Raw genomic sequence first — 18,384 nt, forward strand, 5'->3', positions numbered from 1 at the left:
ACTCGCGGCCTGCGTGCGCTTCCCGATCGTGAATGCGCTTCCGCCTTTTGCTCGTGTGTACATACGCGCTCGCGTTTAGCAATTCTGCGCGACGGTATATCAATCGTAGCGACTCTCTCTTTTTCTCTCTCTCTCTCTCTCTCTCTCTCTCTCTCTCTCTCTCTCTATCTTTCTCTCAGCCACCGTTGACACGCTCGTATCGCACGCGATGACGGTGTAATCGTGAGTCGTTGAATTAAATTGGCGAAAGAATTATTCCGCGGAGATGAACGTGTTTTTTTTTGTCAACGAGCTGCAACCGACGGAAGTCCGTGAGATATTTCATCCCCTCGTGAAAAAGACTCGCGTTGCTGCTGCGTTGCGACGCGCCGAAAAAAAGAGAGAGAACGGGGGGGNGGGGGGGGGGGGGGGAGCATCGCGAGCACCGTTAACGATAAATTTCCTGCTCCCCCTTTGTGTCTCAGCATCCTACTTTAAATAGCTTTTACGCGTCACTGTCCAAAATGTAAAACAACGATTTATCGCGCGATAACGCCGGCACAAAAACGGCGATGCATAGCTCTGCAGACGCTGCGACAGCTGACACTATCGCGCGCCACGAGGCAGAATCCTACGAACGATCTAAAATTGCCGTCGCGAGTGCGTCGTCGTCGCAGTTTCCGTTAATTTGTTACTGCCAGCGTGATAATGCGTTTTATCGCGGCGACGGCGCGCGGCGACATCGTCGCTCGCTAATACATGCCCCGAGGATGCGGATGACGCGCGTTCGTTCGGATCTTAAAGAATTTTCCACACGGTGAAAATAGCGAACGTGCGACACACGTTCCACGTCGGCACGTACATCTTCGGCATGTCGATGCGGAGACGCCGTGCATATAGTAGTTTCTCCAAAATTATATCCCCCCCCGGGGGGATTCTCGTGCATCGAGATGTTGACGCGAGGCTCAAAATCGCGGAATCCGGCGCGCGCGTAATCCGACGTAGACGAACGACGGGACGGACTGTTATTGGACGATCAATCCGTGCCGATCTCTCGTAGCCGTTTGCAATAAATCGCGCGTAGTCCGACTCGTCTTATCCAGATCAGCGTGAGTAATTATAAATACCGATGCCTCGGAACCGGTGTCTCGGAAGCACGCTCTATCCCCGGCGATATCGTACGTTCGCCGCTCGGGATTACCCGGTCCGCGATTATACACAGGGATGGTTATGAAGCCCGCCAGTATAGATGTGAAATTACACGTCAATGTCCGCCGCCGGTGTATTAGCCTCCATGATTGACGACAGGGGCGGATACTCGCGGCGCTACGATCGGTTACAGAATTCCGCGCGCCGCGGGGTTATCTATTAAGATTGATCCGCGTAAGATCACGGTATTATCATTTAACTCGATGGCCGCGTGCGTGGACCGGGAGGATTTATGCGCGGTCTCTTGGTCTCCGGGATATACACCGGGCGTATCGTAGTAACAAGTCATATATCTCGACCTACACCCGGGCTTCTCTCTCGCCAATATGAAGCGCGTCGCGCAGGATTGTAACGAATATTTTATGGTAACAGATACGTCCGTTAGTATTGCAACCGGGTAAATTGTAGCCGCGGGTAACAGAGAGAGAGAGAGAGATGTGGGAAGCTTGCTCTTCGCTTGCCGCTCGTGTAAACGCGCGGTTTACATTCTCGAAACTGTTTGCAACTTGGCAGCACTGTCACGATGAAAAATATATCCCGAACTTTCCTCTGACGTAAGCGACGTCCGGAAGGGATCGGTTCTCGGAGTACTTCCCTTGTCGGATTACTTCCCGAAGAAAACTTGTTAAGCTCTCACTCGACAACGAGATCGGGCCCCGTAACACGCGGGAAATTATACTTTAATTACTTCGATTCGCGCGCGGGGAAAAAGGAAACGAGAGAGAGAGAGAGAGAGGGGGGGAGAGGAAATGCGCGAAACTTCGCGTGTACGTAATGACTAAAACATCGGCAGCGAATATAATTCCCGCACTTTCGGAAATATGAGCGCGCCCGTCGGTCATGCGATACACACCATTTTGGTTACTGTGTCTCGCAAGCGCCGTGTAATCGTTATCGCGATATATTTTGATAAACGCACCGTAGCGCTCTCACGTCGACGCTATCGCGCGGAGACAGATTGAATGCGCGTAGAGATGGAAGGAGCATCTCGCTGGGGCTCGTCGAGGCGGATATTCGTCTTCTCTAATTAACTGTGAATTTACTTCCCTGCCCGACGGGCATCGTGGGATTGCCGGAATATCGAAGAAAACTGGAATCGGACTAATTATATTACGGAGAAATACATACGTCGCTACCATACATATGCATGTTATACCGAAACACGCGCATATTCGTATTACTCTCTCTCTCTCTCTCTCTCTCGTTCTCGTATCTGATTTAAATTGGATCGTCTCTAAGACCGAGGGTACCTGCCAATTTGCTGAGTCCACAAACTATTTCGTCCTTGCGCGAGTTACTCCCCGGGCTTTCTGCATACGAGCTCCCGGATACCCGTTTAGTTTCTACAACGGTAGAAGAGATCTATTTACTAAAATTCCCGAGTATCTTCGTTTGCGCGCCGTTCGTTTGCCAAATGAACGATCAAAGCCCGTGTCTTCCGTTTCGCTCGCGTACGTGAATTCGGCCGTGCCTTTTAAAACTGGTCGGAAAGCTTTGACTTCGTTTCCCGAACGGAACTCAAAAATCGACGAAAAATTCGCGCACAGTCGGAACGGCGGGCAACAGAGGGAAGAAATGCGAGGAAAAACGTTCTGGTTCTTGCAAATGGCGAATTCTAATTCGATGCTTCGAGCTTGATTACGTACGACACGCGACATATAATAATTAGGCATACGAAATGTTCTCTAGTGTAAGCCATAATGATAATTTCATACATCTCTTATTATTCCTGATTATCAAAAGCAATTAATAACATTTCCCTGTACGCGATTTTCTTGATAAGAGCCGCGTGTATATATATATATATATTTTTTTTTTTTATGTATAATGGACGGTGTGTTACCTGCGTGACAAAAATATTTTATTACTCCGCGACACGAAAATACGCCGGCGGCTAAGTTAGATTAATGCGCTTTGATACCCTTCCAGCGTTTCTGCATCAGCAAAAATTGTTTTACGCAAACATTTTTGTCGCACGCTGTGTTCATTTCCTCTGCGCGAAATTGCAATAAACTCTCTACACGCTTCTTCTTTTGTTTATTATCTGCGCCGATATTCGTGTCGTGACGGCAGTTCGATAAAAAACAGCTTGCAATTATCTCGAGTGTTATTGAGATCAGGATGTCGCAGGTGCGTGAGTATGTGTATATGTATGTGTATACTCATTATTGCTCATTATCGGCAGCATCATTACTGTTCTTTTGTTAATAATACCGATATTAGCGCGAGACATCTCGTTTTCGAACTTCAAGTTCGGGAACAAGTGTTAATATTATCAAAAAAAAAAAAAAAAGGATAAAGGAATCCCTTTAAAATACAAGAAATAAAATAATTATCACGTTTCCTACGATACACTCATTCCGTAGTACGCGTGTAATAACAGAATATCTTCCGTGACTAGCCGTCAATCGTGTCCGTTCGTTTACATTCACATTGCACATCCACTTTTCCCCGTCACCGCCTCGCAAAAAAAAGACATCAAGGCAAATAGCCTATGACGCGCGAATGCACGGGGATTCCTCGCGGAAGATGCCCTGCCATTAGTAGCGACGTTGCACGCGACCACGCAATTTCAGAGTTACGAACTAGCCGACGCGATGGTCAGCTAACTCGCGGCCCTAATTGGTCTGCTTTTGCCTCTCTTGATTACATACAAAGTAATTAAAAGTGTCGCCAGTCTACTTCACTTTTCGCCAAACGACTCACCTCATCTCACAGCTTAATACTGACAGTCTCCCCTCTCTCCTCTCTCTCTTCCTCTCTTTCTCCCTCGGTATTAAATTCACTTACGCGGCATATTCCGTTGAATAACATCCGTTGCGTTTGCGCGCTATTACCGCAATACCGTTACTGCACCGCACTTATCTCTCTGAGTTTATTATTGATGTAATTCCGCTATTACTACGTAACCGCGCGCGCGCCCATAGCTTCGCTTTACATTGCCGCGATCATCCGCGACCGAGTCAACGGTCGCGCCGAAACTTAGGAGTCAACAACAATCCGAAGAAACGCCGGTACAACCGCCGTTTTTTCAAAGGCGATGGGTTATTGGGCAAAAAGAGCCCGGCCGAAGTTTCAGACGCGGCAGATGTCGCGTGCAAGAACCTCGTGCCAATTAGGCATTACGCTGTTTATGGTGTTTCCGGACCCAGAAAACGGCGGGCTGGACTCTGACTCGCAGAGTGCACCGCACGACGTAAAAATCCGAGTTCTTCTGGCGTATGTATTTGTATATTTATCATGCGAAATCACCGAAACGTATGATTTTGCGGCTAAAGTAATATATTGTTCGTGAGTTTTGAACGAAAAGAAGATAAATTTTGAGTTCCGGCGAAATATAAAACGGCTTTCACCAAACTCTAATTAAATTAATCGATGAACAGAATTTCCAATATCAATATTCACCCGTGCAATTTGTCATCGAATAATAACTGAAAAATTAATAGGAAAATACGTATGTTCAAATATTAACATCTTCCCACGGTTTAAATCATATTCGCACGCAATATCTGCGATTGATTCTAAATTGGACCTGTCTGTCCTTGTTCGGTTTTAAACCCAGTCTGTTTATACGTATAATCTAAAATATGAAAAATTTCCACTACTTTAGTAAAATAAAGTGGATGGATAGTCAGATGAAAGTCATGGCTTAGAAGGTAAATGTGTGATCGGGATGAAATCCAAACGCGCACGAGTCGATATCGCATAACCGATATGGACATTTTTTCCATTAGTTAAATAAACAAGTAAATAAATAAAGAAAGATTAATGGACGTATGGTTGAAGTTTGGAGAGATATTCGAGCGAAAATTAACAATTTTTTTTCAAATGTAACCCCACTAGAAACACAAAGATATAGAAAAAATAATAGAACGGTGCAAAATGTGTCGATATTAACAAAAAATGAATAAGAAAAACAAAAAAAGACTATATGCGCGCAGTTTTCAACGCAGTGGTAAACGGTGAGCTTGCGGGTTCTAGTGATTAACTATTTTTTTTGTAGTCAGGGACATTCGATAAAATACAAAAGTATTATCTTTTGCTTGTGCAGAATGCTCAGATCTTTGGCAGAAATTTTTATCTTTGTGGTTGAGTGTGCGCGCTTGGACTTAGTCTATTATAGAGGTCTTCGGGATATTTGTTTTCAACAAACTACTTTTTTTCTAAAATGTATCGTTCAACAGAGTGTAAAGCTACTGTCATTTGTTTGCACAAACCATCGAGGCAGGCATTTTAATTTAGGTTCGCGCGCGCAATATTTTCCATTTTCTTCTTTATTTGTGTTAACATCGATACATTTTGCACAATTTTATTGCTTCTTGCACATCTGTGTTCTTTTACTTAGGTTAAACTTAAAAAAAAAATTTTTCGCTTGAAGATCGCTCCGTACTTCAAGCATATTCAATAGGCCTATTTATTAAGATCCAAAATACGAATGCGTTTTAGTTATATAGTTATTATATTGATAATATTAAATATTAATATTATCAATATTAATATGTATGCGGGAAGATACAGTTTTATCATATATGTTTTAGTGCTATTAAATATTAATATTATCAATATTAATATTATAATACTATTCTAATACTTACTTAATATTGGCATTATTAAATTAATATTAATGTCTGCGAGAGGTTAAAATTTGACCCTTATATTGACGCACACATCGGATAATTCTCATGCTTGCGTAAGCGAATAGAAATGATTAATACTTCTTATATCAATATGGAATCAAAAATATTTCTGGTATTGGTAAATACAGGACTATATAAATCGGGAATAAAGAATTCGCTTAGTAAACATTTATTCTCCGCGTGTGCAAGATGAAAAATTACCCAGTACGTGCGTCGATATATAGTCAAGCTTCATCTATTCGCAGACATATTAATATTGATTTAATATAGTATCAATATTTAACACGTATTAGAATAATATTAAATATTGATATTGATAATATTAATATTTAACATCACTAAAACCTTTGTTTTTAACCTTCCGTTAGTCGTAATTCCGTTAGTCGTATCGCACTTAAATACATTCGGCTATAAAGCTTCCTTTGCTCTCACTTTTCTCCATTGTTTTTCACGTACTTTAGCGCCCGTTGGCCAAGCGAAGAAAGAGAAATTGTTTCAAGAAGCGGAGGAAAATAATGGGAAAATTAATGTATCTGTGAGAGATATTTGCGACCGTTCATGGATGAAAAATATTTCGACCAGGAAGGTTAACGGAGCCATTATAATCTTTTTTCCTTTCGTTAATTGAATAAATAAATAAATAAAGGATCGTAGACGCGACAACTAGACTCACCTGGAGAACGGACTGCTGATGATGTAATGCGTGTAGTAGAATATACTGATGATGGAGATGATGAGAAGCGCCGCGACGCACCGCTTCACCGTCGCCTGCTTGACGACGCAGCGCGGACCGACGGCGCCTAATAGAGGAACGCCACCTTCGCTCGCGGATATCTTCATCACTATCGTCTCATTCGACGTCGTCTCTGCGGATGCGACAACCGCCTTGCGGATTATCGCGTGGTCCTTGAGCGTGTCAGCCGGCGTGTTTGCCCGCGGCGCGTTACGCTATTCAGCGGATCCGCGCGAACGCGAGAGATCCGGTTGCAGCACCAAGAATCGTCCTCGTCGTCGTCGTCGTCGTCATCGATTCTCGGCAAGTGTCTCCTCCTCCGTTCGCTCAGCATTGAACGCTGCCGTCGCCGTGAACTCGCAGCCGAATTCTTCCGCCGGGCGTCCGCGCGCAGCATTGGGTCGCGCTGTATTCTTTCAGACACGTTGATACCGCGGCGGCGCTCTTCTTCATTCTGGACGAGTCACCGTGTGTGAATTAAGATCCCCCTTGATCCCTGCGCAATTTCGCAGCAAAGCGGGGACACGTCCTTGAGCAGCGACGGACAGGAGCGGCCGGCGATCGGGAATCGAGCTAAAATCCCAGCTCGGGGCTACACTCGGTCGTCGAGATTCTTCGCGCCGCGTCGATCCCTCGGTCAGTGAAGTGGCCTTTGATAAGGTTAACGAACAGCATCGGGGCCTCCTCGACTCTCGGCAGCCCGAGCCGAGACTCGTTTCGCCCCGATGAGGTAAATCTACTTAGCTCCGAGGCCGAGGGTCTAGTCCTAACGAAGAAATTTCGAGACGGTTGTGTTCGAAACGGATTCAGAGTTCATTAGACGCTTAATCCCGCCGGCATCGCGAGCGGGCGGGCTCGCGCACAGCACGTCCCTCCTGGGAAACACGGGCGATCCTGCTCCTCCTCCAGCTCGAGTGCTCCGATCGCGAACCTGATCGGTCCCGGATCAAGTCCCCTCGTCGTCCTCCGTCTGTCGAGTAACATCGATGACGTCTCAGCATCGAGGATCTGGACACCACTTGTTGCACTTTCGAGAGCGCGGTGCGATCGCCATTTCACAAGCAGCACGCGCTGTCAATCGCGACCGCGGCTTTTAACCCATCTGGGCTGGATTGCGCCGGTGGTGGAGTCAAGCCTCTCGGAAACCTCGGCGACACCGAGTGGCGCGGCGAAACCTCGTCGTCATCCTCGTCGAGTGGAAAATCGCGTTCTCTCTCTCTCTCTCTCATGAGCACGCGAACGACGTGGCGAAGGGCGCGGCGCCGTCTCGTCGTCGACGATTCAGGTTCATGTTGTCCCCGGGCGACGTCTGCGAAACGAGCTGTGCGAGTTGTCCTTCGGGCGTTCGCGCGGGCGGCCCCGAGACAACAATTCGCCACGTGCGCGGGCGCAGCGACAAGCGGAGGACGAGAGCGAGCTCGAGCGACCTCACATCCGCGTGCTCGAATTCTTGCGGATCCTCGCTGGCTGGATAGCTGCCGCCTGCTTCCGGTGTCGTTGCACGGCGAGCCGGTTCACGGCTGGACCATTTGTTACGGCGGCACGACCGCCCCTAGACGCCACCTTGGACCCTGCGCGACGTGCAAGCAAACCGGCTCACTCGTAAATTTCGAACGTTGCTCCGCGTCTTTCCCCGTCTTCCCCCGCCGCCCCTCTTCTCATTCCCGTTCCTAGTCTTCCGTCGGCGTCCTTCTCTCTTTCTCTCTCTTCCGCCCTACCTCTATCCCTTTCTCTCTTCTATCTGTCAATTAGGAACGATGTACAGGCGCGGCGCTTCCTACACGAAACAATCTTCGGAGTTTATCTCCTCCCGTCGACGACCCTTTCCGCGCGGCGGCGGAGAAAACCGCGCATCCCATGACACCTTCTGTAACAATCCAGACAGAGAGGAGAGAATTAGGAAAACCGTGAAAAGAGGCACCATTACGGAGCTACGGTGATACTTGTTCTCGACGATGCGATGTTTCACTGGCCCGTCCGGCCGTGCAAAAATATCTAAACGTATTTCGGCGGTTATTAATATATACGTTTGAAAAATATGACCTATCGCGCCGTGGAAATTTATGGCTCGGAAAATACGGGCGCGCCCGTCGGCGGTTTCTTTTTCTGCCGTACAATTAATCTAAAATTATAAATCGATATAGATAATGTATCAATCGCTCGTGGGGATAACGGCGCAAAAAGGGATGACACGCGCTCGCTCGCGAGTCATCTCGGGACGATTAAACAACAGCGGCCAGAGACGATTACGGCGCGCAACAACTCCAATTAATCGAGCGTGTTACGGTCGTAGCGCTCGCGGACGAACGAGCGAGCGCGAGATGCAGCTTTCTCTCGGTGCTTCTGGCCTCCTCTTCCTCCGAGCTAATTTTTTTCTCACCGGTTATACATCCGCCCTCGGCAAGAAGTCCATTAATCAGACCCTCAGCCTGCCCTTCTGCCCTCCCTTTCGTCCTAGCTCTAGCGCGCGCAGCCCCGCGGCGATACAAACTTTCGTTTTATCCGTTGTGTTCGCGCGAGTCCATTCGCCGTCGACCCTCCGATTCCGGCAAAACGAGAAACGCGACAAAAGGCGCCGGGGATAAATTGAAAATGAGACTGCGGAGCGACAAGAAACGCGCCGGAGAAACGTGGAAATGGATAGAATCGATGTCAAGGAGGCCCTCCGGAAGAACATCGCCCTCCGCGCGCAACCTTTCCTTTACCGTTCTTACCCGTCGTCTGCTCTCTCGCTCTTTCTCTCTCTCGTCTCCCGGGAGCTGACCCGACATTTTTCCTAGGGAAAATATTGATACCGTCCACGGAGCGTCGGGCTGATTTCGGTGAATCGACGGTAGAGAGTGGATGCGCGAATAGATGGGTAGGTAGAAGCTAGCTAGAGGAGAAGATTCGGTCTCGCGAAGGGCGGAGATCCGACGACATCGACGCACGGAATTTAATTACACGGCCGGAATGACTGACACGCTAATGGGTGGACGGGGGAGCTCGCGCTCGGCCGACGAACTTTGGCAATACCTTCCGCCCGCTTTTCTATTCCCTCGTCCTCCCGATCGAAAATCCTCCGGCGTTCTTTGACTCGCTGACGTGTAATGATGGGATAGTTCGTCCGGAATGAAACGAGTTCGGCGGGAACGAATGCTTGGCGCGAACAACAACAACAACAACGCGTTGCATTGGAAATTGCACAACGGTAACGTCGTTACGTGTTTACGTGCCGCGTGGCAAAATAACACGCGGACGCTATCGTTCTGCTGACGTCACACGCGTTGTTATCTATTACGCTAATAGTTTTCAGCGCGCTTCAAGTGCGCGTAACACGTGATAAAAGAAAGAGAGAGAAAAAGGATGGCTCAAATAAATATTTTTTACGCGACACGAGAGCTCTCTCTCTCTCTCTCTCACGTGGCGCGCGTTAGTCCCTTATTTCGATTGCCCCGCCGTCGGATCGGATGTTTAAACAGTCGCGCGAGATGACGCAATTTCGAGTCCTCCGCGCGGCTGACGCAACGAAATACGCGCGCGTCCGGCTGGCCTTATTCGAGCTGCCGCTCTGCTACTCCACTACTCTGTTACCCCGTGCTCTGTTGCCGCTGCTGCTTCTTCGAGAGCAGTCCGAGAGTTATTTATCGCGCCGGGCGAAAGCGGTAAATAAAATTTATCGCGCCGGCAGTCCGCCTTTTATTTAGATATACGCAAACGTCCGTACACTAAAGCATCCACCTTAATTCCGCACGGCGCACTCAAGCGCCTCCCGTAATATTTTCTCGGCGTACACGCACCCGAAGTTTTCTCCGACGACCGGCGCGCCAACCGGCAGCGCGAGTCGATTCGTTTATTGCACGGAAATAATTCCTTCGAGGTCTCCTAGATCCACCCGCTGCCGGGTGCTTAATTCGAGAGACACGTTTTGGCTCCCCGAGAGGGTCGTTAGTCGGATGCATCACGTGCGCGCGGATTTAAAGGGGGAAACCCACGTAGGTAGCGCGCGAGATTGCACGGCTGGAAACTATTCGATTGGCACGAAATGATTACGGCAGCTTCGCCTCCTGATTATTCGCGTTCGAACGAAACCATCTTTCTTCCGCGCGCCCAAGAATCTTGACTCGGAGCCGTTCTCATCCGACGGGGGTTCCCGCTATCCAATTTCGCCCGGGCCACTCCGAATATTCCGCCATGCATTTTATAAAACAGTTTTTCTCCTCGCTCCGCATTGCGGAGCCGGCGGGTCGGGTACTTCGGTAATAAGTTCTTCGATGCGGACCGATGACGTACCAACATCGCAAGACGACGCCTTCGACACGAGAGAGAGAGAGGGTGGGCTTCGATATCTCGAAAATTGCGGTAACCTGAAAAGTGCGACTAATTCTGAGCGACTATCTCAGCGATACGCGAGCGGTTCTAACCTCGCGTCGAATACGGGGAACAGATAGGGTAGATGGCACAGCAGAACGATGAGGGATGACATATTTTTTCTCCCTCTTTCTCTCTCTCTCTCTCTTTTCTTTTTTTCTTTATTGATGTCTCGCCGTCTGTGACGGGGACAGTAACGCTGATCCCCGGAATGTCACGTCGCTTTTTCACAAAGTGATTGGTACATTTCCTTTTATTTCGTCGTGAAACAAAGGGCCGTGGGAGATCCGCGGGCTTCTCCCAAGAGAGAATGCTTCGTAGATACTGGAATGCCGCCTCGCGTGAGACATATTTTTCGAAGATAGGTCACGCTCGCACCCCGGTATGTGTCAGCTTTTCGAGAGATACGATAAAGAGGTGACCGCGCGCGCGTCACCTTTCCGATAAAAGTTTTCAAGAAAGGAGGTTCCCACGCCTCGAGTACACAATACGGGGAGAATCGACGTGCAAAATTGGTTTACATTTATATTCGACGGAAAACAGAGCGACAAACGATCGACTTCGCTATCCGAACGTCGGGGGACTCTGCATTTTACCAGCTTATTGCACGATATAATTGAAGAATAGACGCTTCCAAATTGACGAGGTGTCTCATTGGCGGAAAAGTCGACGCGATGCCGCGTAAAGTTAAGTAACGCGCGCGCAAATGCAAACCCTCCTCCGTTATTCAACGACGACGGCGACGACGACGACGAGAAGCAATCTCTCGTGCGGGAATTTCAAGCGAAAGGGCATTTCGCTGTGCAGTCGAGCTTCAAAGAGTTAATAGAGGAATAAACAGTGCACATCGAGCGGCGCAGTGCGGGCGCCGTGCTACGCGTTCGCTACGATGGAAAATTTACGCGACGAAATGACGCGGCAGCCCCGGCTTCGTTTCCGAACGACGGACAGCTGAAATTTCTACCGGTCGCAATATGTCACGTCGCTTTGTGATCCTTGGATTATAATCTATCGCGCACACATAGTGATATTGCTCTTTTTTTCGCCGACCGTACACCGACGGCGGTGAGCACGAAAAAACAACGACCGGATATAACGCCTATAGCGTCCCGGCAGGCAGGCAGGCCGGCCGGCCGGCGATCTCTCGCTTTCCGGCGCAATTCGTTGCACGTACATGCACGACGTGCTCCCGTGTGTACACACGTAAACATCCGTATACGTACGTGTGTGTGTTTTTGGCCAGGATAGAAGCGTGAAATTAAATCCGAGAAACGCGGACACGCACACATACACACACGCGCGCGCAGACAGGCAGAGTTCGTCCGCCCCCTGTTGCTCTCTGCGGCTGCTGCTCTGTGCACCATGATATCGCGATATAATATTACGCGACCGCTCTCCGGCGGTTCTCGTCCAGAGACAGACGGTTTCGGCTTGCGTCCGGTCGCGAACGGAACTTTTGAAAAATGCGAATCGCGCGGGACGAGCGTTATTTATGCGGGCGATCCGGTGCGAATTAAAATCCGCGCAAATTCGCCGGCGAGATCGAGACGATTTGCCGATGAGGGGGGCGCGTGCGGAGGATGAAAGGCATGTTCGCGTGCATTAACGGCGATGTACGCGCGTATTATAAAAGATTCAGATAGACGCGCGAGATATGCAAACGAGAGAATTGACGCGAACATAACAGCAACGTCGCCGCTCGCAATGCGGCCCTGGATCTCCGTCGAGCTCCACCGTCCTCGTCGTCCCGGCGCGTTCCGAGGCGCATCAGTGTGCGCAAACACGTAGAGTGTTTTGAGAAGACAGTGGAAATGGCACGCGAGCGTGTCTTTGCTCGCGAAGGAAATCAAATATCCTGCCTGATAATTACAAGCCACGTGCCGTAAGAAATGAGCGTGTCGCGCAGACGGGCGAGGAAATTAGCTGGGAATTTGCATACCGCGCTCGTGTTCGGCCGACGCGGCGTGATTATACGAAAAGGTGTGACCGGTGTCAAACAGCTATTTGTAACCTATCGGGACGCGATGGAAAAAATTGCGGTTGACGAAGCAAGCGAAAATTTAAACGATATTCATTCCTGTCTCTCGTTCCTCCCCCTCGGCTGTATGGACAGGAAGTAATTTATTAACGAATAAATATAAATATCGGAAATATTAAAAAAAAAAAAAAGAAAAGGGAAAAGAAATAAACGATGTTGGACCATCGGAAAAACGTAACAAAGAGAGAAAATTAATACTAGCGGCGTTTGCGGCAACGCCGAAACAATAGAGGCGACGGAATCCCGACTTGTCTCGGGATAGATAGACACTGTGCGTTATATCCCCAGGTATCGGTCGTGTTTAATGTTCGCGAAATCGCTTCGCAGCGCCGGAATCGAGCGGGTTGGCCACATATTAGCGCGCGAATAGCACCGAATTCCGCGAAATAATTAAAAGCCGGTCTCTCGAAAATGGAGATCCCGGCTTAACAACTGGCTCGTTTGATATTATGACGTCGAGGAGCGTCGAAGTGGCGCATTAACGGTTATGATGGAATTCCGGCGTATGCCGTAGCAGGACGGAGAGAGGGGGAAGAGGAAATATCGCGGTTCTCTAGTGGTTTAAAAGCTGCGGATGAAGCACGACCTCCCACATATTACCCCGACTTAAAAAGCAATTAACTGGCTGACGAGGTGCGCGGGAGATTTTTTTCGTAGCAAGCGCGCGCGAGCTCGCTACACAGTGCTCTTTTCAAGTTCGTTTTGTGTAAACTAGCGGGCGAACGGCCCGCTATATTCGTGCCCGCTTTCCTGCCCGATCCTCGAATCCGCTGGATTTAAAGGAGCGGGGAAGGGAAGAAAAAAAACAAAAACAAGAAGCAGGATGTTACACGGCGGCTAACAATGTCTTCGCTTGCCCTGCACCCCCTCTGTGAACGCGATGTTACGTAAGGAATTTAATACCCGTTGTTTTCCGCGTGTTTTCACCGCGTCGGATGGAAAAACATTGAATATAATTATGGAAATAACGCGCGTGACGAGAGTGAGAGAGAAGAGGGTCAGCCGAGGCGCAGCAGCGACGATGAAAGATAGAGTCTCGGGAAGACGGGAAACGATAACCGCGCGCGTAGATGTGTGCGTATGCAGCGATAAGAGAATATTTCCTTCATCTTCTCCGACGCTATCCACATATAGAAGTGTACACTTTACATGCTAATTACACGCATAATCTTCTATTTTTCCATTGTTACCGTCGAGAGTGGGTATCCCGTAAGCAACTGATTTTGACGCGGACCTTCGAATTCTCCGTCTATCTTCTAGAAAAAAGGGAGGCTAAGAGAAACTATTAACAAACGGAATGTCGACAATATGAAGGCGCTTAAAATTCCCCACCGTGAAGGAAGTCGTTACGCAATTGGAGTTGAGCCGAAATCGAAACGACTGAAAACGAGCGCGTTTTTATCGCGCCGCATAAAAATACCAATGCACGGACATGCATTAAAAATTCTGGACGTTCTCATCGTGTTGATTTTTAACTACGAATATCTAAACTTTAGAACGTGCTGCATTTATTCCGGAAATAATAAGAAGTATATGTTTTTCAGGAATTCGACGATTACAATGTTGCATCGATGTAAACGTACATTACTTCGAGCACGTCTTATGACGTAACAATCATTGTTTTAATCCTTGATTTAATACCGAATGACCCGATATTACAGGTCGTTAGAATCATCTGAACATCCACTAGTGCATTAAGGATAAAAAAAAGTACAGCATGCCATTAAAGAAAATAGTGGTGACCATGAAAGAAGGCTCCGAAGTGCCTCCACCCACAGAAAAATTATTATTAGCATATTATGATCCTCTCTTGATATTATACAACTTTTAAATAAAATTAAACTTTTAAATATATATAAAACTTTTAATTAAAATATTTTTGTATCTCTAAAAATAGCGGAAATATTCCAGCAGGTAAACAAAGTTATTATTCCACTCTGTATATATACATATTTAATATATACACAGGAAAAAATAGTTTTAAATCAAGAACAGATATTTTCACACATAAGCAAGAATATTATAATATTTATAACAAACTTTTAGTCCTAAATTGAATTCAAGTAATATTTCCATCAATATCAAATTCAATGAAATCAAGACTGAAAATCTTCTAAGAAGATTATAGCATTCTTGTTTATATACGAGAATATCTATTCTTGACTTAAGATTGTTGAAAGCTTAAATATTCGTATTTAAAGATCAAAATAATGAGAATGTCCAGATTGAGGTAAATGTCCGTGCAATGGTACTTTTAACAAGCCGCGCACAATTCTTCGAGCCAAGCGGCCCCGCTCGCACTTGCAGGGGAAGCGGAGGGGTTTTATTATCGCAATTTCGGCGCATTTGCAGCCACTACGGAATTCCATCGCTTGTTTTTTTTTCCGCCCGTCGCGAACACGCGTGGGTGAGCGAGCGAGCGACCGGAGCTGATTCTCTGTCGGCGATGCTGTCATTTCGACGCCGTGGCCGCACACGCGATAGATAGACAGATGCGCGCGACCGGCGGACAGATAGATGCACACGCATATCGGCGGAACGGTAACGCCTCTTTACGACCGCACCGTGTAGCGCGACATTTAACGTGTCGTCATAATTCGTGCCGTCGCTCGTTTTTGCCGGGTCGGAATTTCGCGCAGAGCGCAGGTTCGCGACGCGGCGCGTGAAAGAATGCAGAAAAGCGACGGATGTGGCCGCCTGCACTCGTCGCCGCCGTCTTGTGCACGTGCTACCTCTCCGCGAGAAACCAAACTCGTGGAGCACTTAACGCTTTAAAGCCGGAGGCGAGCGCTATCCGGAGATATAACGGTGGTACCTAATGCATTCTGTTTGTCGAGGAACCGGAGATGATACTTTCGCCGCCGAACAAATCAGCCGTCTTCTTCCTTTTCTTCCCTATTTTTTGTTCTCAGCTACAAGAACGCGACGTAACGGCCGATGTGAGTTCGCCGAAGATCGATTTTTCCAATTCCGTGAGAATGACGGCACGATGTGGCGTTTTCGATGATTGAAAATTTCACTGGAGGAAGGCGCGGGAGAAATGCAAATTTATTGACACAGATGGACAAGAGAACGGCCACGTGGCGTCCGATAAAACAGAGACAATAATGAAAGACTATTACCGATGTATAACCGATACGACTTCGTGGCGCGTTAAACTTCCAGGAAGAAGTTAATATGACGTATCGTGTTTCGAAGCGAACCGGATCGTTGATCGCTAATTAGCGTGGCTGCTGCTGCTTGCCGCGCGTGCCCCGTAGTGCGAGACATTTACCAACGAACGACATAAAACGCGGATAATGAATGCGTCTCATTTACGCGAGTCGTTTGAAATTATAATTAAAAGTAAAATTTCCACGGGGGAAACGGTGACTTGCAAGGGCAAGACGCGACGACACAGCTTTTGCTGCGCCGATGACGACGACGCGACGACCCGCGCTGTGCAGTCTAGAGACTTTAGTCTCGCGAGTTAAAGAAAGAAAAGAGAATTAAAGACTGAGGAACTAAACATCGTTATAACTTTACGGCCCACTGCTTGCTCTCGTGATAAAATCGATATCAGTTACTTCCGCATGCGACCCAATCCGAAAGTTATAACGAGGGGCGAACACGCGTTTGTTCCGGTTAAGTATGTAAAACACGCGCGTGAGCGTGTCGACTTTCGGACGGATGTATGTGTGGCAGTGTACGTACGTCTTTGTTGGATTATTGCTCGCTCGTCCCTCGTTTACTTTTCGAGTGCTCCTCTCGGCGAGCACCGCGTCTAATTACGACTCTGTATCCGCTTACGGAAGTACTTGTGCAAACATGGAAGAGACGTTCCTGCGCGCGCGTGCATATACATACATACATACATACATATATATATATATATATATATACACATGCACAGATATACACACAGAATTGGAAACGGGTTATCGACGTCGTTATTAAATTTACCGAGAGCTACAATATTTGGCATAGCGATTAGTATCACTGATTAATATTATACGCGGATTAGTAATATAGTAACTCTTTGCTGCGTGTCGCGCAACAATGGATGTAATCAACAATGCTATTAGTCCGTGTAATTGCCTATCGATTTGATTAGAGAATATTATTTGTCGTCTATGCTCTATATATAATGACCGCGGTATTCGTATTCGCTATCCGTTAGACAGCGTTTCCTGTCGAGAAAAATGCGATTTTGAATCGGCGCGAAGAATTTGACATCGAAATTAGATTGTATGGATATATCGATATTTCAAATATCGATACTCTTGGGCTCTAGTGTATCTTTATATTTATATTTTACCTTCAGATATCAACGTATATTGATATTTGAACAGGAATATCTAGCTTCCGATGCGATCCGTAAAGCTTGTATCAGACCACGTATTATGATTGGTATTGAGATTGAAATTTGACCAATCAGAGCAAAATTCACTAAGCTTGAGATTAGCTTTTTCTTCGTTCTGATTGGTTAAATTCTCGAAAGGAAACTTTGCGGGAAAATTGGTTTTATTGTAACTTTTATGCAAAATAAATATAAAATGTAAATAAAATTTAAGCGTGTACATATATAATATCGGCAATATCGACATCATTAATATCGATATATTCTGATATTTTTGGCGTACCGATAGATTTGGTTTACGATAGGTATCGTAGCGAAATATCGATATTTTCTACCGTATCGCCTATTCTTAGGCGAAATTAAGCTCCCTCTCGCACGCGCGCGCGACCGAAACTCCAGAAACTCTCTCCATTGTACACATGAAACTACAATTACAACACGTGCGGGTAAACGACGTATAACGACGTAGCACACATACCCAGTGCCTCAAAAACACACTGCCGGCGCCGAAGTATTCCTGATATCTCTGCGACGGCATATTGTCGCCGCGTCCGGCAAGGTCTCGCGTCCTCCTGCGCGGCACGGTTAATGGTCGGTAAAGTACATTTTAGTAGAGTCCACTCAGGCGCGCTGTACGGCTGTACAGCGCGCGTTAATTATCGTTGTAAGCTGAAATTGCGATCATATCGACGTGCCGGCAACGCTGTTAACTTGCCACGGGCTCGGTGTAGTCGTACGTTGTGCGTGTTAATTCGGTGTTAACATCTGTCGTGTGTGCCGACTCGCAGAGGATAGAAGCCAGCTACGATATTTGCGCTAATGATGGTACCGTAAAACGGTGTGTTCGCGCGCGTGCGTACACGCGAGCGCTGTTAACCGTGTTGCCATATCGTTCGCTACGATTTATGGTAATTAAATTCAATTGTGTGTGTCTCCCCACGTGTTTTCAGACGGGCAAGATGAAGTAAACCGACCCCGTAACATTAAGATTGAGCCGTAACAGCAACGACATTTTATGCGCATCACGATCTCGGACGCGATAAATCAATTCTTCACGCGTATCGGGTAAATAAGGACGTGACCGGAGCGAATGCGGGGC

At 47.4% G+C, this 18,384-nt stretch overlaps 1 protein-coding gene across 2 annotated transcripts in view; it reads right to left on the reverse strand.

The window, feature by feature from the left end:
- LOC106744415 (bifunctional heparan sulfate N-deacetylase/N-sulfotransferase) overlaps positions 1 to 18,384 on the reverse strand; it is a 155,595-nt gene that overhangs the window by 85,895 nt on the left and 51,316 nt on the right. For both annotated transcript variants that reach the window (XM_014619172.1, XM_014619171.1), the window contains exon 3: positions 6,499 to 8,425. In XM_014619172.1, the coding sequence (XP_014474658.1) occupies positions 6,499 to 6,665 (167 nt within the window). In that variant the 5' untranslated portion in view covers positions 6,666 to 8,425. The remainder of the gene's footprint in view (positions 1 to 6,498; positions 8,426 to 18,384) is intronic.

Source organism: Dinoponera quadriceps, unplaced genomic scaffold (genome assembly GCF_001313825.1).
Source record: "Dinoponera quadriceps isolate SergipeBrazil2010 unplaced genomic scaffold, ASM131382v1 scaffold777, whole genome shotgun sequence".
NCBI lineage: Eukaryota > Metazoa > Arthropoda > Insecta > Hymenoptera > Formicidae > Dinoponera > Dinoponera quadriceps.